Source organism: Trachypithecus francoisi, unplaced genomic scaffold (genome assembly GCF_009764315.1).
Source record: "Trachypithecus francoisi isolate TF-2019V2 unplaced genomic scaffold, Tfra_2.0 Lachesis_group3, whole genome shotgun sequence".
NCBI classification, from domain to species: domain Eukaryota; kingdom Metazoa; phylum Chordata; class Mammalia; order Primates; family Cercopithecidae; genus Trachypithecus; species Trachypithecus francoisi.
In genome coordinates, this window is record NW_022681468.1 from 82,646,648 (window position 1) to 82,674,403 (window position 27,756).

At 50.8% G+C, this 27,756-nt stretch overlaps 1 protein-coding gene and 1 long non-coding RNA gene across 3 annotated transcripts in view; one reads left to right on the plus strand and one right to left on the minus strand.

Moving 5' to 3' along the window:
• Window positions 1–3,607: 3,607 nt before the first annotated feature.
• ZFHX2 (zinc finger homeobox 2) overlaps window positions 3,608–27,756 on the plus strand; it is a 32,584-nt gene continuing 8,435 nt past the window's right edge. The window contains exons 1-6 of the mRNA XM_033188535.1: window positions 3,608–4,044; window positions 21,714–23,803; window positions 24,004–24,521; window positions 25,361–25,601; window positions 26,865–26,945; window positions 27,314–27,372. Of these exons, the coding sequence (XP_033044426.1) occupies window positions 21,763–23,803; window positions 24,004–24,521; window positions 25,361–25,601; window positions 26,865–26,945; window positions 27,314–27,372 (2,940 nt within the window). The 5' untranslated portion in view covers window positions 3,608–4,044; window positions 21,714–21,762. The remainder of the gene's footprint in view (window positions 4,045–21,713; window positions 23,804–24,003; window positions 24,522–25,360; window positions 25,602–26,864; window positions 26,946–27,313; window positions 27,373–27,756) is intronic.
• LOC117069956 overlaps window positions 20,138–27,756 on the minus strand; it is a 48,827-nt gene continuing 41,208 nt past the window's right edge. The window contains exon 7 of one of the 2 annotated variants that reach the window (XR_004431734.1): window positions 20,138–20,651. This is a non-coding gene — a long non-coding RNA (uncharacterized LOC117069956). The remainder of the gene's footprint in view (window positions 20,652–27,756) is intronic. The other variant, XR_004431735.1, reaches the window with a different exon arrangement.

Consider the following 27,756-nt stretch of genomic DNA (forward strand, 5'->3'; position numbering starts at 1 on the left):
TTTGTGTCAGAGTTTCCAGAGGTCCCTAAGCAGTTTTTGTCAGGTGTGGAACTACTTATGTTCATTTAGAATACAGAAAGGCCGGTGCAGTTGCTTACACCTGCAATCCCAGCACTTTGGGAAGCCGAGGCGGGTGAATCACCTGAGGTAAGGAGTTCGAGACCAGCCTGGCCAACATGGAGCAACCCCCGTCTCTACTAGAAATGCAAAAATGAGCCAGGCATGGTGGCGCGTGTCTGTGTTCCCAGCTACTCCAGAGGCTGAGGCATGAGAATTGCTTCAACCAGGGAGGCAGAGGTTGCAGTGAGCTGAGATGGCGCCACTGCACTCCAGCCTGGGCCACAGAATGAGACTCCCTCTCTCCCCCCAAAAAATAAAATTCAGGAAAACGTGGGGTTGACCCTTGGAATGCTTTGGGAGACAAAATATTAATAGAGACCAGTCCTTCTTACTCCCTCTGAGGATTATGGTTATCTGGAGACTCTAACTATATGTCTGACCTTCCATGTGAGGAAGCTCCCTGAGGAACTGTGGCTCTTAACTCCTGGACTCCTTCCTATGATGGGTGAGAAGTGCCATGTTCTCAACACCTGCCCTCTCACCAGTATGTTTTTGGAAACACATGACCAGTGAGAGGTATTATAAGGAGAAGGACACTGGTTTAAAGACATGGCATTTTGGCCAAGTGCATTGGCTCACACCTGTAATCCTAGCACTTTGGGAGGCCAAGGCAGGAGGATCACTTGAGGCCAGGAGTTTGAGACCAGCCTGGGCAACATGGCAAGACCTTGTTTCTAAAAAAAAAAAATAGGCCGGGCGCGGTGGCTCAAGCCTGTAATCCCAGCACTTTGGGAGGCCGAGACGAGCGGATCACAAGGTCAGGAGATCGAGACCATCCTGGCTAATACGGTGAAACCCCGTCTCTACTAAAGAATACAAAAAACTAGCCGGGCGACGAGGCGGGCGCCTGTAGTCCCAGCTACTTGGGAGGTGGAGGCAGGAGAATGGTGTAAACCTGGGAGGCGGAGCTTGCAGTGAGCTGAGATCTGGCCACCGCACTCCAGCCTGGGCGACAGAGCCAGACTCCGTCTCAAAAAAAAAAAAAAAAAAAAAAAAAATTTTTTTTTTAGTTAGCCGTGTGTGGTAGCACATGCCTGTGGTCCCAGCTGCTCAGGAGGTTGAAGCAGGGGGATAGCTTGAGCCCAGGAGGTCAAGGGCAGTGAGCTATGATCCTCCTACTGCCTGTACTCAGCAACAGAGCAAGACCCTGTGTAAAAATAAATAAACAAATGGCATCTTGAACTTGGGATAGCTGGGGTGAACCCGTGGCCCCACTCCATGTTAAGCACCATTGGTTAGGGAGGGAAGCAACCCCAGCTCCTAGGGCCTGCTTTTCATCCATCTTTTGCTTTCCAGTTTTGTTAACCTGGGATGAAGACCTAATTTTTCCTTGTGTTATAAGATCCAATCCAGTGGGGTAAAAGCTGCAGCTTATTTGAACGGAAAGATCAGTTTCTGGAGCCGGACCTGGGGTTGACTCCCAGCTTCACTTTCTAGATGTTTGGCCATCAGCAAGCTACTCCACTTCCCTAAGCATCTGCTTTTTTTTTTTTTTTTTGAGACTGAGTCTCACTCTGGCATCTCAGGTCACTGCAACCTCTGCCTCTCAGGTTCAAGTGATTCTCCTGCCTCAGCCTCCTGAGTAGTTGGGACTACAGGCATGTGCCACCACACCCACCTAATTTTTGTTTTTTATTTGTTTGTTTTTGTTTTTGAGATGGAGTTTCACTCTTGTTGCCCAGGCTGGAGTGCAATGGTGTGATCTTGATTCACCACAACCTCTGCCTCCCGGGTTCAAGGAATTATTCTACGTCAGCCTCCCAAATAGCTGGGATAACAGGTGCATGCCACCACGCCCAGATAATTTTGTATTTTTAGTAGAGACAGGGTTTCTCCATGTTGGTCAGGCTGGTCTCGAACTCCTGACCTCAGGTGACCCACCCGCCTTGGCCTCCCAAAGTGCTGGGATTACAGGTGTGAGCCACCACACCCAGCCAGCCTCTGCTTTTTCGGTGAGAAAATGTGGTCTGCCTCACAGTTACCTAAGAGGATTCAGTCATAAACTGTTACAAAGTATAAACTCAAAATGTTCATTTCTTTCTCATTTTTGTCCTGTGAACTTCAGGGTTTTGTTGTGTTGTTTAAGAGAAGTAGGCTATAGCAGTTAGTGTGGGCTCTGGACCCAGACCATGGAGGTTTTTGAATCCTGGCGCTGTCACTTACTTATTGGCCATTGGACCTTGGGCCTGTTAATTCACTTACTTGTGCCTTAGTTTCCTCAACTGTAAAATGGGACTATAATAGTATCTACCTCATGGGATTGAGAGAATTAGACAATATATGTAAAAATGCTTGAAACTGTCCCTCTGCATTCAAGAAATCTTAGAAATTATTGTTATTAGAATACAGGAGCGGCCGGGCGAGGTGGCTCACGCCTATAATCCCAGCACTTTGGGAGGCTGAGACTGGTGGATCACCTGAGGTCAGGAGTTCGAGACCAGCCTGGCGAAGATGGTGAAACCTCCATCTCTACTAAAAATACAAAATTAGCAGGGCATAGTGACGGGCACCTATATAATCCCAGCTACTTGAGAGGCTGAGGCAGGAGAATCACTTGAACCTGGGAGGCGAAGGTTGCAGTGAGCTGGGATCATGCCACTGCACTGCAGCCTGGGCCACAGAGTGACTCTGTCTCAAAAAACACAACAGAAAACGGGCCGGGCACAGCGGTGGCTCACACCTGTAATCCCAGCACTTTGGGAGGCCGAGGCAGGAGGATCACAAGGTCAGGAGTTGGAGACTAGCCTGACCAAGATGGTGAAACCCTGTCTCTACTAAAAATACAAAAATTAGCTGGGTGTGGTGATGCGTGCCTGTAATCCCAGCTACTTAGGAGGCTGAGGCAGGAGAATCGCTTGAACCCGGTGGTGAAGGTTGCAGTGAGCTGAGATCGCGCCACTGCACTCCAACCTGGGCGACTGAGCGAGACTCCATCTCCCAAAAAAAAAAAAAAAAAAAAAATGCAGGAACACTTAATGAGCTGATAAACTGAAGATGAGGAGGAGGAGCCCGAACCTCCCACTACCCAGCTCAGGGGACTATGTAACCGCGTGGAGGAGGCAGAAGCTCTCAGAGACTAAAGAGTAATTGCTGCGGTAGAAAAGGTTCTAGTACCCAATAAGGGAGGAGGGGAATAATAAGGCAGGAAGAAGGGAATGAAAAAAAGGAGGCGTTGGGCGGCTCAGGGTTTGTTCTGTAGCTAATTTAAAACAAAACAACAAAACACATGTATGGTTTCTGCAGACCACAGGATGAAGAGGAGAAGAGACAGAAAAGAGTTTAAAGGGGCCTGCCCTCTTTGCAGGCACTGGCTTGAACCTGGAGCCAGAGTCGAGGAGGCGACCTGGTGGGCTGGCCGGCCTGCCCCCGGGCCCTGGGTCCCGCGAGGCGGGCGGGCGCGAACAGACTACAACTCCCGGCATGCGCCGCGGCGGGCGGGTCGCTGCACCTGCTCAGTGGGGCCGCCCCGGGCGCCTGGGTATTGATTATTCCATTGTGTGGGACGCCTCGACTCCAGCCAGTGAATGAGGCGGAGGAGTGAGGGCGAGGAGGAGGAGGAGGAGGGCGAGGAGGAGGAGGAGGAGAAGGAGGAGGAGGAGGAGGAGGAGGAGGAGGCAGGGAGCGAGCGAGTGCCCAGGGTGAATCAATGGAAACCCCCTCACGAAGCCGGGGAAACACTTCAGCCGCAGCCAAATAGCATTGATTATTTTCCTTCACTTCCCTCACCGCCGTGAATTTATTTATTTATTTTTTCCATCTCCGTCCCCGACGCCCCGGAGCGAGCGCTGGAGGGAGGGAGGAGGAGGGGAAAAAAGAGGAATCAACACATCGGAGAAGTCCCTTCCAAGAGCCGCCCCCTCCCCTCCCCGCCTCGCGCTGCTCGGCGGCCGCGGTTCGACTCCCGTCCCTGCTTCCAGCTGAGGTGTAAGTGCATCGATTTCCGATGCTGCTGGGTTGGTTTTTTTCTCCTCTCCCTCTCTCTCTTCTTCCCTTCCTTGCTCTTTGGAAGCTCGAGACGGGAGAGGAGGCGCTCGGAGACTGCCGCTGGAGGGGACGGAGAGGGACGGGAAGGGGCTGGGGGAGGGGACAAGGACGGACGGACAGACAGACCGAGAGCCCAGGGAGAAAACAGCCAGGGGTGTGGGAGGAAGAGGGCGTGCGCGGGGACGGGGGTAGAGAGAGATGCGGGGGTGGAGGGAGAAACGGGAACGGGAAAGGCAGAGGCCCGCCGGACAGACGGAGGGTATGGAAAGCCTAGACGGACCACGCTGAGCTGTGCAGGGAGCGGGGGTCCCGGAGGGAAGGGGAGGCCCGGTGAGTGTGAGGGCTCAGAGCTGTCAGCCTGGAGGGGCCTGGGTCTCGGCGGCCCCCCGCCGGCTGTGGGACGGGAGAACAGCGGCCGGCGGGCTGATGGATGGGCTAGCGCGCTGGGGCGTGGAGTGGGAGGGGACGTGGATACCCTCAATCTTCGTTCGTTTTTGGCTGAAGTTGGGCTTTCCATTCCTTTTTTTTGAAAGGGTTGAGTAGGTGAGGGGAGGCCACATGCCCATTCAAGGTGAAGCGTGTCTGTCCTGCACACCCATCCCACCACCCCCATCCGCTCGTCTGCCCCTCTGAACAGCCCTATCATTTTCAAGCACAAGACCACGCTTCTCACTGCGCCTGTAGCCCCGCTGATCTCTGTCCATGTGTCCCTGACTTTTGGTTTTGCCGTTCATCTCGTCTCTTCCATCCCATCCATCTCTGGGTCTGTATGTCACTGCCTCCACTTGTGACCCTTCCCATCCGAGTGATCCTCTCCTTGTGTGTCTCTGTCACTATGTGTCACGCCTTGGCTGCCTGTTCTGTCGGTCTAGAACTCCATGCCCTCTCCTTCAGAGTCTGTCTGGATATCTCTGGCCTTTTCAGGCTACTTTGGAATTTGCATATCAGTCATGATTGTGGTGGTCACAGTCAGGGCCTGGAGGAGTGGGATGATGGAGCAAATGTGTCTCCACCAAAGCCTCTAGTGCCTTCGGCATGGCCAGGACAGCCTCCTCTTCCACCTTCACCAGGGAAGCTTTGGAACTTCCTAGCATTGTTGACTGTCCCCTTTGCCATGTGCCTGTCTCCCTCATCAGAACCTCACCTTCTAGTCTCATGCGTGTCATCTGCCTTCCCAGGAGCTTCCCACCACAAAACCTCTTCCCTGCTGACTTAATTTTCCTCCCTTCCCCCACTTTATCATTGTATATTTTTTATTTCCCCATTTTGCTTCACCGCTTTTTTCCATCTGTTTCCCACCAGCTCTCTTATGAGTTTCCACCTTTGTTCCCATAATCTGCCCTCTTCCTACCTTTGCTTCTTGATCATCCTAAGTTTCTTTTATCCCTTTTCCTCTTATCCAGCATTTTAACCCCAGCAGCAGAATGTGCCAGCAAGCAAGGGGCTGGGAGAGGTGTGGGGTATGGTTTGTGAAGGCACATAAACAGGCCAAGAAATAATTTAATGGGCTTCCAGGGGCATATAACCCCTTCATCAATCAGTGCTGTTATGTCAGTTAACTGTCAACTTTGATTTTGTAAGAGGACATTCCCTAGGACTCTAAGCTCCACCCTGCCTGGCTGGCCCCCAACCTTCCGTTCATTCTAGATATCAGTTGCTTTTTCTTCACTTTTTAGTTCATCTTCCTAGGCCCCTGCTACTATCATATTTAGATCCAGCACCATTTTTTTTATGAGGCAGTGTTTATTAGTGTGATAAAAGCTATCGTATGTAAGGAGCCAGTTTCATTCAGCCTGAAGAACAGTAAGGGTGGATAAAGGATCTGGAGAGTTTACCTTGGTTTTTAGCCCATCATTGTTTTTCCAAACCTCAGGAGCTCGGAAAGGTAAAAGGAGCAGGTAGACATGGGCAGAAGATGGACGATTTCAGAGGTGAACAGAATTAAAGAAAGGAAGAGGTGGTCAGTGCAATAAACACACGGGGTAGAGAAATGTATGACGTGAGGGATATGCAAAGGAAGAGAGGAAAATCCATGCGGACTGGGGGGCAGAGGAGGAATGAAGGGGTGATTAATTAAGAAATTGGAAGAATGAAACAAAACGTGTTGATAGCAATACAGAAGGTAAAAGGAAGAGAAATGATAGAATATTCCTAAAGTGGAGGTCAACAGAAAAAGCACTATTAAATTAATACAATAGTGAAGAGGGGGAAGGAAGGAATTGCCGAACAAGATGAGACAGGAAAAGAGTATGGTACAAAGAAGGTAAATGGATGACAAACGAAGGAGTGCTGAGGCAGATCAGAGCTGCACAGAGCTTGGTAGGGGGAAAAGAGAGGATGAGGTATCAAAGGAAACAAATGCCTCTGGTGTGAGGAGGACACAGCGTGACTGATGCAAAGAAAGGGAGAGCACTGCGGGGTGGGTAGGGGAGGTTGGGGAAAAAGCATAGCAGAAATAGCAGGAATACCATTGGGTGAAGCCCCAGAAGAGAGAAATGCCCGAGAGAGGGAGAGAAAGCAGAAATATATGGGGAAGAGAGAGAGAGAGAACCTTACGAGCATTCATTTCATTGGCCTAATCACTCACTACCCCCACCAAAGGCCTTTGTACTTCATTCCCAAGCTAGAACACAAGCAAAGAAATGAAAAAGTAGAATTCCCATAAACTTCAGCTGAGAGGAACTTGAATCTTCCCAGCCCCTGAGAACCAAAGACCTCAAGCCTCTGATGTCATAAATTGCTGGTATTGCCTTGGCAACCTGACACGGTTCCTCCCTCCATTATGTCAGAGGCAGCTGGTGTTACCTTGAGACCCATACAGGAATAACTTGCTGCTTTGCCAGGGTGCTGTATCACCTATGGGGCCAGGGCCTGGGTCGAATTGGTAGGATTTCTGACTCTGGTAGCTTGACCTTGTCTCCCTGGAGCTCTTCTCAGCTCAGAACAACAGTTGTCACAAATAACTCTTGTTTGTGAGTGCCCGAGGTTTGCTAGAGCCTGACAGTAGCAAGAGGAAGGAACCTAAGACAGGGCATTGAGGTCGGGATGGTTGGATTAAAAGTCAGGCAGAGACAGAAGAGGAGGACTAGAAATGGCAGTTACAGAATGTGAAAGGAGAAGGGCTTTGTGAGCTGGGAGAGTTGTTGAAAGTGTAATGGCTTTGGGTTTAGGAATGGAGACTAAAGCTGGAATGCAGAGGAAGGGATCAGGGCTGTGTGAGAGTGTAAACTTATTCAGGGATTCAGAAAAGGGAAGAGTTGTGAAATGCCAGAGGGCACAGTGGAATTTGGCTATACAGAAAGGGTAAAATGGGACAGAGTCCCCTAGTCTGAGAGACTTAGGTCTGGTGAGAGACTCAGGGTTAGTCACATGGCCATCTGAAGAGTGGCTACATCTGTCTAGTTTCCAATTGTTTTCCAGCACCTAGCACAGTGTCTGTCACACAGAAAAGGCTTAATAAATATCTGTTGATCAAACGTTGAATTAGTAGGGAGAGGCTGGGGGAAAGAGCTGCCCACCTAATTTTCACCCACTCCCCCCATCTAAGTCTACATTAACGGGCAAACTGGGAAATAAAAAACCGGAGGGAATGGCTGGAGGGTAGTTAACCAGTGACAGTGAGATCTGAGGCAGACAGGAAAGACTGGGTTAGGGTCACACTTGGAGGCAGCCAGGGGAACTCTCAGGGCTGATAGGCCGAGTCTTTGTAGTGATAATTGGAGGAAAACCTGAATGAACAGCCCTAGGAGCCCAAGAGGAAGATGTAGAGGAGGGAAGAGAAAGGAGGCAGTTTCCAGAAAAGGTTGAGAGTTGTTTCCAAAGAGAGAGTTGGCAAATGTGAATTAAAAGTAGCATCCCCACCCGATTCCCAATCATGAAACTACAACTGAATTGGTCATAACCGTATATATACAATGACCACAAATAAGGAGTTCATAAATCAATACCAGACCCATTCTAAACACCTATCCCAACCCAGATAATTATTATTACAAGGAAGGCAGCACTGGCCATGTGGGCCAAAAGGCCAAAGGAGGGAGAAGTTACTGCTGCCCAGATCTTGATGTAAAGAACCCTGTGACGGATGGCCTTGATGTCTGACTCTCCATTGTTGAAAGACTCCAGAGGTATCTAGAAGAGGGGGAGGCAAGAGATGTAGAGCTCACCACAACTCTCAGAGCGAAATCTGCAGAAAGCAGAGGTCTAAATACACAGAAGCTATAGAAAACAAAGATGCACCCAATCAGGAATCACGAGGTGAAGGGCCAAAAAGCCCCTGAATGGGTTGAGAAATCTACAAAAGAAGACAGGGGAGAGAGCTGGGAGTGCTGGAGGACAGTCTGGCTATAATAAGAAAAGGCCAGGGCAGCCGGAGAAGGGGCTGCTGGGTGGGGGCCCTGAAGGAAGGACAGTGGTGGCTGTTGCACTGTCAGCCGCCGCTACGGAGTTGGGCAGCTCATATTTTGCAGCAGGCGACAGGCTGTCGACACAGCGGTCCTTTACCTCACCGTTAGAAACTCATTTCATTGATTTTTCCATCTTTCTTCTTGAGCTTCTCACACTAAGCTCAGTCATCCCACCACCCACTTTCCCAGAGCCCCTTGCCTCTCTGGGGAAAGTCCCAGGGAACTGCCTGCCCATCCCTCCTCCCCAGGCTGGCAAGGCAGGGGTGAAAGATTTAGAAGTAACTTCCAGCTCATGGAAGTAATCCCATGAGCTCTCAGTGGCTTCCTCATGTAGGAACGAGTCCAGAGACCAGGGCCCCCACGTGCAGTTGTTAAGGGGTGACAGGGCTGAGGTCCACCCACAGTCCTGTCACCAAGCTGTACCACTGGCATGAGGGCTGCATACACATGGAGGAAGATATCTTTGAATAATTTCTACTGAGACAGCTCAGCACCCCTCAGCATTTTTTACCCCCAAAGTCTAACGAGAGAACAGGAGCCCTCTTTCTGTGTTTGGCAGGAACACAGGATTACATCAAAGCTAAAGTTCAGGCCTTGGAATTCCCAGCAGGGCCATCAACTGGGATGTCGCATGCACAGAGGCCTGTGCAATCAGAAAGACATGAACGTTCCAGGGTGTGCAAGACCTCTCTGCAGAGAGGTTTATGCATGGAGAGTCTGATCCTATGGAGCATGTTGATGTGCAAAGTCAGTGGGGCAGAATGGGTGTGGGCAGGAATTTAACTTCATGTATGCACATTTCCCTAGTGCCTCCTCCAGTCATAGCTAACTACCCTGGACCTCTCCCTTTGGGGCTGGGCTTGGGCTAGAGGTCAAGAGTCAATTACCAGTCATTTGGCTTCTCAGTGAAGGAGGACAGAGGGTGGGCCAGAAGTGTTAGATTGTGTTTCCCCGAGGACCTGATGGGGTAAACGCCGTTTCCATCCTCAGATTTTTCATTCCTTGTTTTGTGATGCCCTTTCCTTCCCCTAGTCTCAAGCCTCTGTCTTCTTTATTCATGGGCCATGGGCAGGGGTCTAGATTTTTCTGCTCCTCTTTACTTGTGGGCCTCTTGCTTCCATCACAGTTGTCTGCATTTCCCCCCAGCCATCTCTGTGTTCTGTATCACTGGTCTGCTTGGGCCACAGATGCCCTTCTTCTTCTCATCTCCAGCTTCTTCAGGCTAAGTGGTTTCCACAAACCTACAGATAAATCCTGCTGCTTTAAGGAAAGAAGTGTGCTTGAAATTAGGAAGAGAGAAGGCCAGGAAAGGATAGGAAAAAGGTTCAGGAAAGATTAGGCAGGGAGAAGTTGGGAGAGAGTATGACAGAGATAGGAGTCAAAGGTGAAAAACCCATGACTTGGAGATGGGAGACAGCACAGAGAGATGGCCACAGTTTAAATGAGAAAGGGAGGAGTGCGGTAGGCTGTGAGGACTAAGAAATTGGAGAGAAAACGGAAGCCTGACCCCTCCACAGGGAAATGAAGACAGCTGAGCAGGGCGGACGAGTGGTTGTGTAAGAAGTAGGGCTGAAAAGCCAGGCCGTGGTCTCAGCCTGCCTGTGTCAGTCCTGAGTTCAAGCCGTGCTGGCTTTGACCCTTATGGGAGGAACTGAAGTGGCAAATTAACGATGATAATGAAGTCACTGCTCCTTGTTTGTCTTTGCTGGTTTCCCCTTGAGATTCGTCCTTTGGCCAGACAGGGCAATGTGGGGGAGGGGAGGGACTGGAGCCATGAAGGGCGGGGGAGAGGGAAGGAAAAGAGAATGGAGAAATGGCAATGTGGAGGACAAATCGACTAGGGGAGAGAAAAGGTGGGGGTGATGAGTGAAGAGAAGAGGAGCCCAGGAATCAAAGAGAGGAGTGGGGAAGGGAGACGTGAAAAGAGAACGAAAGAGGAGAGGGGTGCAGAAAAATGGCCAGGGAAAAGAACAATGGGGGACAGGAAAGGGAAACGTGGTAGGAGGAGCAGAAAAAAAAGGTGGGAGAAGGAAAAGTGGAATGGAGAAATGGCGAGCCGGAGGGAAAGAACGTGGCCAGGACTGCAAAAGCTGCAGCTGGCAGGGCCAGTGGGCGGGGCCTCATCTCCATCTCTAATGGCTGTGAAATGAGGTTAGCTCCATTAGAGGCAGTGAGAGTGTAACGAGATCACACTCATTAGGGCTGGGCCATCCCAGTAATTACCACCACCCTAAACACGCCCGCGCCAGCCGGGCCAAGCACAGACGGGCTCACAGCAACACACTGAACAGGACACCCTGCTACTGAATGGGAAGCACAGGGCCCACACACATGTACATGGAGGGCCTGGAAAAATCCAGCCAGGGAGAACAAGTACTTTCACCAACCCCAAAGAAGTACTGGGACAGGGCTACAGTCAGGTTACTAGCTGCCCCACACACAATCAAAAAACAACAAACATACACATACCCTAACACAGGAAATAAGGCATATGGATGAATAATTATCATTTCCATTTATTGATTACACCCAAAGTACCAGTCTCAATGATGATCCTCTCAATGGACGTTTAACTCCATGAGGTAATGTTCCCCATTCCCTTTTTTTTTTTCTTTCTGTTTTTGCTTTGTTTTGTTTGGTTTATTTTTAGACAGGGTCTCACTCTGTCATCCAGGCTGGAGTGCAGTGGTGCGATCTCAGCTCACTGCAACCTCTGCCTCCTGGGTTCAAGCGAGTAGCTGGGACTACAGGTTTGCCTCAGCCTCCTGCCTCAGCCTCCTGAGTAGCTGGGATTACAGGTGGGTGCCACCATGCCCGGCTCATTTTTTTGTATTTTTAGTAGAGACAGGGTTTTACCACGTTGGCCAGGCTGGTCTCAAACTCCTGATCTCAAGTGATCCACCCACCTCAGCCTCCCAAAGTGCTGGAATTATATAGGTGTGTGCCCGCCCTGCCCCATTCTCTATATGAAGAGACTGAATAGAGACTTTAAGCAACTTACCTGAGGTCATTTACATATTAAGGAACAGAACTAGAATTTGATTCCAGGTCTCTCTGACTTTAAAGGCTGTTGTTGTTTTTTTGTTTTTTGAGACAGGGTCTCCCTCTATTGGAGGGAGACTGCTTGTCTGATGAAGTTCATATGCTAATATGGATACACATGTGTAGACCTTCAACTTTAAGAGATGTTGTCACAAATGGTACACATATCATTCAAATAACACTACCTGCCATTATCTATCCCTCCCTCCTGTTCCCACTCCTTCCTCCCACTCCTTCCCTTCCTTCACACAGGGCATGGCCAGTGCCCCTGCATGGACTGCAGTGTGAATGACACACCCTGGAGTTACACAAAGCAGTAGTCCTGTTCTGGCCCACCTTTTTTTTTTTTTTTTTTTTTTTGAGACAGAGTCTAGCTCTGCCACCCAGGCTGGAGTGCAGTGGTGCAATCTTGGCTCACTGCAACCTCCGCCTCCCAGGTTCACGCAGTTCTCCTGCCTCAGCCTCCTGAGTAGCTGGGATTACAGGTGCATGCCACCACGCCTGGCTAATTTTTGTATTTTTAGTAGAGACGGCATTTCACCATGTTGATCAGGCTGGTCTCGAACCCCTGACCTCGTGATCCACCCACCTCAGCCTTGCAAAGTGCTGGGATTACAGGCGTGAGCCACCACACCCTGCCTGGCCCATCTTATACTAAGAAACAAACTAAATGGAAGACAGCCATCTAGCACCTTCAAGCTTAAAGAGGAACATGATAGCACAAGGTGACACATAGGAGTAATACAATCAGACTCAAAAGCCCTCATTCAAAATGCATACCAGGCAGAAGCTTACAAATTAACCCAAGAGCAGAGGCGCTGACGTCAGGCTACCTGAGTTCCAATCTCAATTCTACTTCTTTTTAAGCAGGAGATCTTAAAAATTACTTAACCAGGGCCGGGCGCAGTGGCTCAAGCCTGTAATTCCAGCACTTTGGGAGGCCGAGACAGGCGGATCACGAGGTCAGGAGATCGAGACCATCCTGGCTAACACGGTGAAACCCCGTCTCTACTAAAAAAATACAAAAAAAGGCCGGGCGCGGTGGCTCAAGCCTGTAATCCCAGCACTTTGGGAGGCCGAGACGGGTGGATCATGAGGTCAGGAGATCGAGACCCTCCTGGCGAACACGGTGAAACCCCGTCTCTACTAAAAATACAAAAAAAAACTAGCCGGGCGAGGTGGCGGGCGCCTGTGGTCCCAGCTACTCGGGAGGCTGAGGCAGGAGAATGGCGTGAACCCGGGAGGCGGAGCTTGCAGTGAGCTGAGATCCGGCCACTGCACTCCAGACCGGGCGACAGAGCAAGACTCCGTCTCAAAAAAAAAAATACAAAAAAACTAGCCGGGCGAGGTGGCGGGCGCCTGTAGTCCCAGCTACTTGGGAGGCTGAGGCAGGAGAATGGCATAAACCTGGGAGGCGGAGCTTGCAGTGAGCTGAGATCCGGCCACTGCAGTCCAGCCTGGGCGACAGAACAAGACTCTGTCTCAAAAAAAAAAAAAAATTACTTAACCCATATAAGTCAGTCTCCATGTTTGTAAACTAGGAATGAATAGCTGCATCTAACCCATATAAGTCAGTCTCCTAGGAATGAATAGCTGCATCTATTGCATCAGATTGTAGTGGAGAATTAGGTGATGTGATACTTGCCGAGGGCCTAGCACGGTGTCTGGCCCATGGCAAACATTTAAAGATGTTAGCTATTTACTATTACTATAATTAGTTTTTGTTGTTGTAATAGTATTTAAATGCAGTCATTACATCACACAGGTTCACAGAATAAAATAACCAGAAAGACTTATGTAAATAAGACTTATGTAAATACACGGTCACTTAGAATGTTTTCTTTTCTTTTTTTTTTTTTTTTGAGACGGAGTCTCGCTCTGCCGCCCAGGCTGGAGTGCAGTGGCCGGATCTCAGCTCACTGCAAGCTCCGACTCCCGGGTTCATGCCATTCTCCTGCCTCAGCCTTCGGAGTAGCTGGGACTACAGGCACCCGCCATGTCGCCCGGCTAGTTTTTTGTATTTTTAGTAGAGACGGGGTTTCACCATGTTAGCCAGGATGGTCTCGATCTCCTGACCTCGTGATCCGCCCGTCCCGGCCTCCCAAAGTGCTGGGATTACAGGCTTGAGCCACCGCGCCTGGCCATAGAATGTTTTCCTTCCAGTCGGGTGCGGTGGCTCACGCCTGTAATCCCAGGCCAAGGTGGGCGGGTCAGGTGGTCAGGAGATAGAGACCATCCTAGACAACATGGTGAAACCCTGTTTCTAGTCGGGTGTGGTGGCTCACGCCTGTAATCCCAGCACTTTGGGAGGCCAAGGTGGGCGGATCACAAGGTCAGTAGATGAAGACCATCCTGGCTAACATGGTGAAATCCCGTCTCTACTAAAAAAAAAAATCAGCTAGGTGTGGTGGCACGTGCCTGTAGTCCCAGCTACTCAGGAGGGCTCCGTGAACCCAGGAGGCGGAGGTTGCAGTGAGCCGAGATCGTGCCACTGCATTCCGGCTTGGGTGGCAGAGCAAGACTCGGTCTCAGAAAAAAGAAACCCTGTCTCTACTAAAATACAAAAAATTAGCTGGGCGTGGTGGTACACGCCTGTAATCCCAGCTACTTGGGAGGCTGAGGCAGGGGAATTGCTTGAACCCGGGAGGCGGAGATTGCCGTGAGCGAGATCACACCACTGCACTCCAGCCTGGGGACAGAGACACCGTCTCTAAAAAAAAAAAAAAAGAATGTTTTCCTTCAAAGTTCTAGGAGACCAAATTCTTCAGCGGTCCCCATGCAAGGATCAGATAGGATCCTGATTGTGAATTTAAGGGCACAACTCCCCGTCCCTTCACTACTCAGTGCTCACACAGAAGAAGGGTTCCAAGCTGGTTTGTGGTTGTCTAAGCCTGGGATATGTAGAAGATGACAACCACATCCAGCAGGATGTGAGTCTCTCCAGTGTACTATAAAATCACATAGATCTGTGCAGCAGAGCAGCTCCACACCGCTGTCCTAACACATCCAACACTTTCCAAGTCATCAAGGGAGATGCCTCCTCTCCTGGACACCCACCCCCACCAGTAGCAGACACTCTGCAGCACACCTCAGCAAATCCATGCAAATGTGAACGTGTGTGGTTTCAGTCTACCGCTTCCCTTCTCCTCCTGTCTGCTCCCTACCACCCACATCTTCTTCCTGAGCCTACCCTTTTCTCCTCACACCTCACCCAATTTACTCATGCCCACCTTAAGCATCTTGCAAAGTATAAGACACAGCCTCCTTGCCACCTCCTTCTCACTGGGGATAGGCCATCATCCCAATCTGGTGCCAGAGCTGGGAGGCCTGAAAAAGATTCAATATATGCAAATCAAGACCTAGCTTCATCTTCCTCTTCACTTCTTTACCTCTCCCTCTTCACTTCTTTACCTCTCCCTCTCTCCTTCCCTTCTTCCTCCCTCCTCTTCTCTGCCTTGGCAATCTTTCTTTGCCCTCTACAACACTCCTTTTCCTGCTTATCTCATTCCCTGCCATACTCATTCTTTCTCTCTCTTTTGGACAAAACTTATTTGCACAAAGTAAGCACTCCTTAAATATCTATAGAAAGGGAAGGGTCTAGGAGAGATAGGTAGAATTAAAAGGGAAGAATCAAAGTACTGTTTGTTTTCTTTTTAAATAGAGAAGGTAAGATTTAGCGATAGAGAGAATGATAGTTTTAAATGCAGGGATGACTTGGAAAGGATCTTTGGAATAAAGAAAAAAAGAAGACATGCAGGGAAAGGCCAGAATAGTTTTGATCTAGTTATTAGCTGCTTCTGTCCAAGTGTGAGCCTGGGCAAAATTTCTACTCTTTGCTCTGGAATAATGGGTATCTCTAGACCCAGCAATCAAGAGGGCTAAGTAAGAAGTGAACTCTATGGCTGAGTAGACTAGATTTAAATCCTGGCTGGGTGCGGTGGCTCATGCCTGTAATCCCAGCAGTTTGGGAGGCTGAGGCAGTCAGATCACCTGAGGTTGGGAGTTTGAGACCAGCCTGAACAACATGGAGAAACTCTGTCTCTAGTAAAAATACAAAATTAGCTGGGCGTGGTGGCACATGCCTATAGTCTTAGCTACTTGGGAGGCTGAGGCAGGAGAATCGCTTGAACCCGGTGGGTGGAGTTTGCAGTGAGCCAAGATCGCACCATTGCACTCCAGCCTGGGCAACAAGAGCGAAACTCCATCTTAAAAAAACGAACAACAACAACAAAAATCCTGTCCACCTAAGATTCTGCCCTCAATTGAAAAGGACAGAGATTAGAGGATGAGTCTTGGTCAAGAAAGGGGTGAACAGAGGCCGGGTACAGTGGCTCACACTTGTAATACCAGCACTTTGGGAGACCAAGGCAGGTGGATCACCTGAGGTCAGGAGTTCGAGACCAGCCTGGCCAACATGGTGAAACCCCGTCTCTACTAAAATACAAAAATTAGCCAGGCCTGGTGGCGTGCACCTGTAATCCCAGCTACTTGGGAGGCAGACACAGGGAGAATCACTTGAACCTGGGAGGCAGAGGTTGCAGTGAGCTGAGATCACACCACTGCACTCTAGCCTGGGTGACAGAGCGAGACTCTGTCTCAAAAAAAAGAGAAAAAAGAAAAAGAAAGGAGTGAACAAAAGGAAAGCTGTTAGCCTCTGTGCAAACACCGTACTTCACTCTATGATGGGAGACAGCCAAGAGAGAAGGAAAAGAACTACCCTCATTAAACACCCAACAAATGCACTTTACACATTACCTATCTGATCTTCATAACTGAGTAAGGAAAATATCATTATTCCCATTTTCCCAGATAAGGAGACTAAGGCTCCATAAGTAACTTCCCAAAGTTGCACAGCTAGTGAGTGGTAGAGCAAGGATTGAACCTGTCTCTCTGTGCATGGATCCAAAGCCCATGTTCTTCCATTGCCCTAAAAAATAGAGCTCATCTAGTTATAGTTTATTTGCTGTTTATACCAAATAATCCCCCTTACTAGGGGTACACACATCTCATCCTTCCTGTTTCTCTTCCCCTTCTCTCCATGGTCTCCTCCTCTTGTAATCAACAGGTTGAGACAAAAAGGGGAGGAAGGCGAGGACAGTGAGTATGGAAGAATGCAATGCCTTAGGCAATAATTTAAGAGAGAGGAATTAAAAAAAAAAAAAGGTCCTAAAATTGACTCTGGGTAAGGGAAAGTGGGTAGATTAAACAATTAGAAAAGTGAAAAGCAAAACTGTTAGGAAGGCCGGGCTCGGTGGCTCATGCCTGTAATCCCAGCAGTTTGGGAGGCCAACGCAGGCAGATTGCTTTAGCCCAGGAATCTGAGACCAGCCTGGGCAACATGGCGAAACCTTGTCTCCACAAAAAATACAAAAATTAGCTAGGTGTGGTGGCACATGCCTGTAGTCTCAGCTACTGGGAGGGAGGCTGAAGTGGGAGGATCACCTAAGCCCAGGAGGCAGAGTCTGCAGTGACACAAGATGGTGACACTGCACTCCAGCCTGGGAGACCAAGCGAAACCCTGTCTCAAAAAATGAAAAACAACTGTTTGGAAGGCCCTGATGTGAAAATCATTGTATGCAAACTTGGTGGTGCCCTGATAGACTTCACTTCGAAAGCCTCTGCCATGGAGTTGGGTTTAGAGAAAAGGGAGGAGAGTTTTGTGTTTTGGAGGGTAATTAAGAAGGAAAAAGCCAGTCAGGTCCCATTAGTCCTGCCAACTCCTTGGCGATATTCCCTCTGTAACCAGTAGGGAGCAGTAGTGTTTCTTTTCCTCTCTTGGTCAGCAAGAGGTGGGAGGGGGCTGCCTTGGAGTCCTGGTCTTGCTGGAGAATGGGAGCAAGCACCCCTGGTCAGCTTTGCCTTCAGTTCTGCTGGCCAGCCTGAATCCACGACCTGGCTCCTCTTCAGTGAGGGGCAGATTCTCTCCTTTCTCAGACTTCAGTTTTTTGGTCCTTCCTTTGCCCATGCCCTTTGCCTCTTGTAATTCTCCAATCCTTAAGTCTCACTGTTTCCCTGATTTTGCTCGGTCAGGGCCTGCCTTTTCAGCCTTCCACCTGTTTCTGCAACTTTGCATCTGAGCCTCTTATCTCTGTCTCATCACATTTCTCTCTCAGTAGCTTTCTGGGTCCTAATGTGTATCTTCCCACCTCCCATGGAAGAATATTTGCAGCTCAGCAATTATGACTGTGTATATTTTTTTGTTTGTAGGGCATTAACTCCCAGACTGAGCCTTGAAAGTAGCACTTCCAACCTTCCTTTCTCATCCTGAGAAGTAAATAGAGACCTGGGTCTCAACGGAGGAAGAGGGCAATACCAAAAGGAAAAAATGTCTTCTATTTCTCCACACCTTTCTCTTCATCTTCACCTTCGTCTCCTCTTCAGCCTTGTGAGGAAATAGTGCATTAGGGGAGGAGGGTAGAATGAGGGGGCAGCAGGGAACTCTGGAGACTAAGGGACATTTTGGAGCTGCAAGATTCATCTCAGGGGATGACTACACCCTCAGAACTCTCCACCCTCCCATGGCTCCAGGCCTCCCTCCTCCCATCCCCCTCAGTGGCAGCAGCCTTGTAATTTAAAGCTCTCTCTGTCGCCTCTAATGTGATCCTCTCGTTTTATTGACTCTCTCTGCCATCTGTGGCGCCCCTTCACATCAATCTCCTCTCTAATCACACCACCGCCACTGCCTGCTCTGTCTCCCCTAACCCCTCTCCTTCACAGAGGCCCCCAGCCCTTGCCTCTACCCAGGTCTTTCCTGGACTATCCCCGACCTCCACCCTACACCAGATCCACCCTCTTCCTTCTTCCTCCTCTTGACTCCTTCAGAGGCAGCAACGTCAGGGCCTTTCAGCAGTCGCCTTGTCGCTTTATCCACACCTGAGATGTGTCCGCAGGGATAGAGGATGCCCTTAAGGAAAGCCAGGAACTAAAGGGAAGAATGGCGATGGGTCTGAGAATGAGCAAGAATCTTGGTCTTGGGGGTGGCAGGAGAGGGATGACTCTTAGGCCTGTCCATTTCTGCGCTGTCTCCAGTTCAAGGTAGGAAGGGCAAAGAAAAGGACGTAGCAATTCAAAGAGGGAAGGAAGGAAAGATGGAGGAGTAAAAATGCAATGAGGGGAAAAAAAGTGAAAAAATAATTGCTGCAGCTAAAGGTTTGTAATAAATAGTGGGTGATGGGAGAAGCTCCAAGAAGGCGGAGGGGAAGTTGGGGTTGGGGGAGGATGTACTAAGGCAGAGATATATTTGCAATTGAAATTCTTTCCTAAAGAGGAGGAGGGTTAGGTTGGGAGGTGGGGAAGACATTTGCAATTTTAAATAGCTGCCAACCTACCCTCAGCCGATCGGGAGTCTCACCTACAAGCTAGCCAAAAGCTAAGCTCCTTTGGTTTCTAGCTAGGAATCAGCTATGTCTTTTTCCATTTCTAGGAAATAGATGCTTTTGAGAGAGGATCTGGGAGTTACTGCAGGATTTGGGGTTTAGGTCTGCCTAGCCCTACTCTGAGCTGTGATCGAGCATGGTGAGTCAGGAGCCAGGAAGCAGCTGGTAGGCGTAGCGAGGGTGAACTCTGGCGCTTGGGCCAGCTGGGAGAGAGCACCCATCTGTGTGCAGCTCTTGGCGGCAGGGCCCAGGACAGGGCCTCTTGCCCAGAGTCAGTTATTCCCACCAGGTGGGGTAGTGGAAGGGCGGTGTGGCCCACCCTGTGGGTGACAATGGAATAACAGACCCTCACAAACCAGCACCCTTACCTCTCTCCCTCACGATGGATTCTGTAGGAGGAATACCTTTCTCCCTCAACCTGAGGGCTTCTGCTTTCTGGTTATCTAGAAATCAGCTCCCCTCAGTCCAATTCCTTCACTTCCCTTTTGGTTCTCCAACTCCCCCGACCTCCCCATCCCTTCCACCCCTTTCCCAGGTGCTGATTTGCATTTTCATTAGCATGCTAATCCCACCCCACTCAGCGTTCCTTAATGGCTCTGACTTCATGCCTGGCTAGACCCCCAGGAGGAGGAGGGAAGCAAGAATGGGGCCTTCAGGTTGGTTGGGGCCAGACTGAGGACCCATTCCAAATCAAAAACTCTGGAGGTGAGGGTTAGAGGTAGCCCAGGAAAAGAGAGGCCATGCCCCTCGCCCCTTACGCGAAGCACTCTGGCCTGAAGCACTACCAGTTTAATCACTAGAGATCTGCTAATACAAGAGCTAGAGAGGATGTAGATGAGCCAATTGGGACCTTGGGGGAAGTATAGGATGGAGAGGCATGGGAATTGGTGAGTTTGAAGGGGAGGTTCCTGATTTAGAAGGGAAGAAAAAAAAAAAGGATGGGAGCCTTGGCACTTCTGTCAGCTGGAGGGAGCCCAGGAATCCTCATTTCTTTCTTTCTTTTTTTTTTTTTTTTTGGTGAGATGGAGTTTCGTTCTTGTTGCCCAGGCTGAAGTACAATGGCGTGGTCCCAGCTCACCACAACCTCTGCCTCCCAGTTTCAAACTGCTCTCCTGCCTCAGCCTCCTAAGTAGCTGGGATTACAGGCATGCACCACCACACCCAACTTTTTTTTTTTGTATTTTTAGTAGAGACGGTTTCACCATGTTGGCCAGGCTGGTCTACAACTCCTGACCTCAGGTGATCTGCCTGCCTCGGCCTCCCAAAGTGCTGGGATTACAGATGTGAGCCACCACGCCCAGCCTGGAATCCTCATTTCTAGTCTTTTGGAGTCTCATTTTGCCTGTATTGTGTCCAACAGTCTAGCTGGGTAGAGAAGTCTAGACCACAACTTTGGGTTTACTCAGTGCCCCATCAGTCCATTTCTAGTTTCACCATCTTGGAGCTGTGTGACCCTCAGTAGCTCACTTAATCTCTCTGTTTCTTGGATGCCCCATCTGTAAAATAAGGTTGCTGTGAGATTAAATGAGATGATTAATATAAAGCATTTAACATAGTGCCAGGACCATGGTATAAGTACCTTCATAACTATTAGTAATATTATTACTATTACTTATTATTTGTTACCTCTTTCGGGAGGAAGAGGAGGCAACAGACTAGTTGTTATCTTTCAACTGACCAGAGAAGCTCCCATCTGTTCCACATGCTGTGACCAGAGATGGATCTGGAAGGCATTGGAGAGAAGCATGGTGCCTGCATGCCAGGGGAAATCAATTATGCCCTATCTCTGGCAAGACTTAGGGAATTTACCTCGTCAGGGTATGGAAAATCTGAGGGTCTTTCCTAGAATTCTGCCATTCAAAAGACACTGACTGTGGCAGGCATAGTTTTCTGTGCTAAAGATAGAGCAAGAACTAAAGCCTCCATTCTGACTGCTGGGTGGAGAGAAAATACACTGTAGCAGGCAGTAGTGGAAGTGGGAGGCCAGTGTGGTGTCTGTTGTGTTAGTCCAGGAAAGAGATGATAATGGCCTGCCATCTGTGCTGCCCGGATTTCAGCGGGCCCCAGGATGGTGTTAGTGAAGGAGATAAATGGAGGGACTGACATGTTTTAGAGGTTGCTGTTGAATTGGATATGTCCAGTGGGTGAGGGCAAGATAAAACTTTGGGTTTTTAGCCTAAGCAACTGGATAAATGTTGGTACCAACTTCTGAGATAGGAAAGACAGGGAGGAGCAGGTTCAGGGGATAAATAAAGAGTTCTAGGCTGGGTGCGGTGGCTCACACCTATAATCCCAGCACTTTGAGAGGCCGAAGCAGGCGGATCACTTGAGGTCAGGAGTTAGAGACCAGCCTGACCAACATGGAGAAACCCTGTCTCTACTAAAAATACAAAATTAGTTGGGTGTGGTGGCACATGCCTATAATCCCAACTACTCAGGAGGCTGAGGCAGTAGAATAGCTTGAACCCAGGAGGCGGAGGTTGCGGTGAGCCGAGATCGCGCCATTGCACTCCAGCCTGGGCAACAGGAACAAAACTCCATCTCAAAAAAAAAATTAATTAATTAATAAAATAAAATAAAATAAAGTAAATAAAATGAAGAGTTCTGATATTTGACATATTACATTTTGAAGCCTGTTAGACACTAAGTGAAATTTCAGGTTAGCAAAGTGGTGTCTGAGTCTGGTGTTCAGGGAAGAGGATGGGGCAGGAGTATCCAGAGATCTAGCTGCCCAGCTGGGGTCTCTGCAGCCTTACAGCACTGCTCTCTCCTTGTCTCCCTACAGGGTACTGCTTGTCACGCTGACATGAGCCCCCAGCACTCCTCCGTCTACCATGGCCACCCTTAACTCAGCCTCTACCACTGGTACCACCCCCTCCCCTGGGCACAATGGCCCATCCCCGCCTTCGGACACATCCTCCTCCAGCATCCCCTCTGATCCTGTCACCAAAGATCCCCCTGCTGCCCCCTCCACCTCTGAGAACATGAGGTCCTCAGAGCCAGGGGGACAGCTCCTGGAGTCAGGCTGTGGCCTCGTCCCACCAAAGGAGATTGGGGAGCCCCAGGAAGGGCCTGACTGTGGTCACTTCCCACCAAATGACCCAGGGGTGGAAAAAGACAAGGAGCAGGAGGAGGAAGAAGAAGGGCTCCCTCCCATGGACCTGAGCAACCACTTATTCTTCACAGCTGGAGGTGAGGCCTACCTAGTGGCCAAGCTGTCCCTACCAGGTGGCAGTGAACTCCTGTTACCAAAGGGCTTCCCCTGGGGTGAGGTGGGCATCAAGGAAGAGCCCAGTCTTCCCTTCCTTGCCTACCCACCCCCCTCACACCTCACTGCCCTTCACATCCAACATGGCTTTGATCCAATCCAAGGCTTTAGCTCTTCTGACCAAATTCTGTCCCATGATACCTCAGCACCATCTCCGGCTGCCTGTGAGGAAAGGCATGGAGCTTTCTGGAGCTATCAGCTGGCTCCAAATCCACCCGGAGATCCCAAAGATGGCCCCATGGGGAACAGCGGGGTCAACCACGTGGCAGTCTTCTGGCTCTGCCTTCTGTGCCGCCTGGGTTTCAGCAAGCCCCAGGCCTTTATGGGTCACACACAGTCTCATGGGGTGAAGTTAACCCCTGCCCAATATCAGGGCCTGTCAGGTAGCCCAGCTGTGCTCCAGGAGGGGGATGAAGGCTGCAAGGCCCTCATAAGCTTTCTGGAACCAAAACTCCCTGCTCGCCCCTCTTCCGACATACCCCTTGACAATAGCAGCACAGTGAACACGGAGGCGAATGTGGCCCAGATGGAGGATGGCCCCCCTGAGGCAGAAGTCCAGGCCCTTGTCCTCCTGGATGAAGAAGTCATGGCCCTGAGCCCACCCTCTCCATCCACCGCCACCTGGGACCCCAGCCCAACCCAAGCCAAAGAATCGCCAGTAGCAGCAGGCGAGGCAGGGCCAGATTGGTTCCCTGAGGGGCAAGAAGAGGATGGAGGGCTCTGCCCCCCACTCAACCAAAGCTCACCCACCTCCAAGGAGGGGGGCACTCTCCCTGCCCCAGTGGGCTCCCCCGAAGACCCCAGTGACCCACCCCAGCCCTATCGCCTAGCTGATGACTACACCCCAGCCCCTGCAGCCTTCCAGGGCCTCAGCCTGTCTAGCCACATGTCCCTGCTCCACTCACGCAACTCCTGCAAGACACTCAAGTGTCCCAAGTGCAACTGGCACTACAAGTACCAGCAGACCCTGGACGTGCACATGCGAGAGAAGCACCCTGAGAGCAACAGTCACTGCAGCTACTGCAGTGCTGGGGGCGCCCACCCCCGCCTCGCTCGTGGAGAGAGCTACAACTGTGGCTACAAACCCTACCGCTGCGACGTCTGCAACTACTCTACCACCACCAAAGGCAACCTCAGCATCCATATGCAGTCTGACAAGCACCTGGCCAACCTGCAGGGCTTCCAGGCGGGCCCTGGTGGGCAGGGAAGTCCACCAGAGGCATCACTCACACCCTCCGCGGGAGACAAAGAGCCTAAGACCAAATCATCCTGGCAGTGCAAGGTGTGTAGCTACGAGACGAACATCTCCCGCAACCTGCGCATCCATATGACCTCTGAGAAGCACATGCAGAATGTCCTAATGCTGCACCAGGGGCTGCCGCTGGGCCTGCCACCTGGATTGATGGGGCCAGGCCCTCCTCCCCCACCAGGCGCTACCCCCACTACCCACCCTGAACTCTTCCAGTACTTTGGGCCCCAGGCCCTAGGGCAGCCTCAGACTCCCTTGCCTGGCCCGGGGCTGAGGCCAGACAAGCCCCTGGAAGCCCAGCTGCTTCTCAATGGTTTCCACCACCTTGGAGCACCTGCCCGCAAGTTCCCCACACCCGGTAAGCTTCTGTGCTTCTTCCCTCTTCTCTCCTCCCCAGGGCCAAACTCTATTCCTTGCTTTCTCCCAAGGACCAACTCCCAACTTAGGTAACCATAAGTCCCTCTGAGCACTATCCTACTCATTAACCCACCTCCCCACATAGTGAACCGACCCTGCCCCATGTCTTTCTTGGGCCACTAATCTGTCTCTGTCCTCTAGCCCCTGGAAGCCTATCCCCTGACGCCCACCTGCCTCCAAGTCAGCTTCTGGGTTCCTCATCCGACAGCCTGCCCACCTCACCACCCCCAGATGATAGCCCGTCCCTGAAGGTGTTTCGCTGCCTAGTGTGCCAGGTCTTCAGCACAGACAACCTGGAGCTGCTGCTCTACCACTGCAGCATAGGCCGGAGCCTCCCGGAAGCTGAATGGAAGGAGGTGGCTGGTGACACCCACCGCTGCAAGCTTTGCTGCTATGGCACCCAGCTCAAGGCCAACTTCCAACTCCACCTCAAGACTGACAAACATGCTCAGAAGTACCAGCTGGCAGCCCACCTGCGGGAGGGGGGTGGGGCCATGGGCACCCCTTCCCCAGTGTCCCTGGGAGATGGGGCTCCTTATGGGTCTGTCTCCCTGCTGCACCTGCGCTGCAACATCTGTGACTTTGAGTCCAACAGCAAGGAGAAGATGCAGCTGCATGCCAGGGGTGCAGCCCACGAAGAAAACAGCCAAATATATAAGGTGAGACTGGGTCAGAACGGGCCATCAGAAGAGGAGAAGGGAATGGGGACAGAGGGAGGAGATGCAGAATAAGAAAGTGATGGGAAAACCCTGGGTGACAAATGGAGAAAAAGGAAAGTATGCACCAGGTAACAAAGTATGTACCAGGGTAACAAAGTGACAGATAAGGAGAAAAAGACCAAAGGAGAGTAGACTCTGACAAGTGAAACAGACTTTATTCAGCTCTTCTAGTGTTTGGCCCTGGAGGGAGGGGTGGTGTCAGCTCAGTTTGTCATGTCACCAGAGGTTCAAGAGGGTGGAACCAGACTCCATTCGCATGCTGGGAGGGAGTCCAGGAGTGGTAGGAGAAAGAGAAAGGGTTGGGGAGAGCAAGCAATAATAAGTAGGTGGTCATAGGAGGGAAAGGGGGGGTTTCAGGAGGAGGAAGTGAGGGGTGGGGAGGGGGCTGCTGCTAGTCAGTCTCCCTTAGGGGAGGCAAGAAGTCCCCTGAGGCTACGTGTGGTGGCTCACGCCTGTAGTCCCGGCACTTTGGGAGGCTGAGGCAGGAGAATCACTTGAAGTAAGGAGTTCGAGATCAGCCTGGCCAACATGGTGAAACCCCATCTCTACCAAAAATACAAAAATTAGCCAGGTGTGGTGCGCATGCCTATAATCCCAGCTACTTGGGAGGCTGAGGCATGAGAATAACCCGGGAGGCAGAGGTTGCAGTGAGCAGAGATTGTGCCATTGCATTCCAGCCTGGGCAACAGGGCAAGACTCTCGGGGGAAAAAAAAAGAAAGTCCCCTGAGATCTGGCATGTCCCTTCTGGGTCTGAGCCAGCCTCTTCCCATGATTCTAGTTTCTGCTGGAAATGGAGGGAGCAGAGGCAGGGGCAGAGCTGGGGCTATACCACTGCCTGTTGTGTGCGTGGGAGACACCCTCCCGCTTGGCTGTGCTGCAACACCTGCGCGCACCTGCCCACCGTGATGCCCAGGCCCAGAGGCGTCTGCAGCTGCTACAGAATGGCCCAGCTGCTGAGGAAGGACTCACAGCTCTTCAGAGCATCCTAAGCTTCAGCCATGGGCAACTCCGGACTCCCGGTGAGGAAGAGGGGACTGGAGAATAAGAGCTGGGCAGGGAGGGCAGCAGGATGTGGGGAGCACGGGGGCTGCGGAATTAGGGATACAAGGAAGTTTGAGAAGTGGGCCTGTGGGCCACCTATAGCAAATGGGAAGAAGCTGTGAAGAGATAAGACAGAATGAGCATGTCAGGCACCGTGGAAGCTCCCTTGAGTGGAAGGGCAAAGAAGGGCAGTGGCTTTGCTGGGAGGGGGTGAAGAGGAACCACCTAGTGATTCTGAGTAGTGACTAGTGTCCTAGTAATGCTGGAGGGTGGCAGGCGGGAGCTGGGCAGGAAGGAGAGAAAACCTGTTTTGTGCTGGGCCAGCACTTCTTGGAAGGAGATAGGAGCTGTGGGCATGATCCAAAGGCAGCAGGGATGAGAACAGGCCCCTGACAAGCTTCCCAGCCTCTTCCTGTCTCGTAGGAGGTCTTCAGCCCTAGGGCTGGGCTTAGAGTCACCCTTAGGCAGTTGAGGTTGTACCAGCAGAGGCCGGGAACAGCCAGCCAGGCACCACTGATCCACAGGGTGCAGGAGAAGAGCCTGGAAGGGGCTGCCAGAGGTGGGCATGGGCATCGGGCTTTGTAGAGCCAGTGGTGGGCAAGGGCGAGGGCATGGGCAGCAGGAGCCAGGAACACGCAGCATTGACTGGTGCTAATTGAATTGCCAATATGCTGGCTGGAGTTAAGTGCCGGAGGGGCCCAGATCAATAGCTAACGATCCTGGCGCAGGGCTGAATGGAGTTAAGGAACTTTAACACTTTAATTAGGCTGCCACCGAAAATAAATTCCTACACATCTGTCAATTCTTACTTGAGTGGTAATCTCCTCTTCCAGCTAGACCTGCCACTTCCTGCTCACCGCAGCAGCTGCTTCCATTCAACTAAGGCTTCCTTCTTCAGTGCCCCTCCCACTACATTTCTGGGGCTTCCCACTTCCTGGGTCAGTTAAGACAGGGAGCTGAGTTTGGTCTTGTTTCTGCTGTCTACTGCTGGACTTCTATAAAAGGACAGGAGTTGGACTCTCATAAAATGATCTCTTAGGCCCTACCAGTTCTAATACTGTAATTTTCCCTCTGTCTTCTGTGTGGATGTTTCTTGTTGGCTTTTCATACTCTCCTGCCTGCTGATTGATCCATCCATTTTCTCCTTCACTGACTGGCTGCTTGTCCTGCTTCCTCTGCCCTATGTCCTCCATTCCCTGATGCCACACCTCTTTAAGCTGACTCTCCCCCATCCTACACAGGGAAGGCTCCTGTCACCCCCTTAGCTGAGCCAGAGCCACCCACCCCTGAGAAAGATGCCCAGAAAAAGACAGAACAATTGGGTGAGTTGTTCTTCTGGTCTGTTTTCCCTCCCTTCCCCCCAGTACCTCCTACATTCTGAGATGCTCATGGGACCTTGCAGTAATCCAGGAGCCCAGCAATGTCTGTGCTCAAGGAGCAAAACTGATTAAAGAAAGGGCTTATCAGGGGGAAGGGAGGCTGAGTCACAAGAGGCTAGGCACTTCTGCCCTTTTTGAGAACTCACACCTGACCATCCTATTGACCCAGAGTCAGCCCTTGCCAAGCCTCACCTATCTACTGACTTTCCTGCCCTTTCCCTAGTGCCCAGCTCCCTACTCTGGAAGCCCTCTGCTACAAATCATCTTGAGGGCTGCCAGGGTTCCTTAATCTCCTCTTCTTTCATCCTCAGCTTCAGAAGAGACAGAAAACAAGACTGGCCCTTCCAGAGACAGTGCCAACCAGACCACGGTCAGAATTGGGGTAACTGGGAAGAGCTGAAGTGGGGACCTGGCTTTACTGAGATCTGCTCATATTCTAAAGGCAGACCTAATTTTGTCATGCTTTGACTTATTTCACTCAGAATAGCACAGTTAAGAAATTCCACCCAGGTCCAGTTCCACATGTTCAGCACTTTGAGGGGCAGAGCTGGCCCAGCAGGGTCAAGCACAGAGGGAGATGATAGGAGGGAGACAGCAGGAACTTGAGGGAAAGATGAATAAAGGAATTGTGCTGAGAGTAGGAAAGAGTAGGGGTACATGCTGGAAGGAGGGGAGGAAAGCAGTAAAGAAATGAAAAGAGAAAGGCAAAAGCAAACAACCAGCTACTGCCCAGCTCTTTATCCCTCTGGAGCAA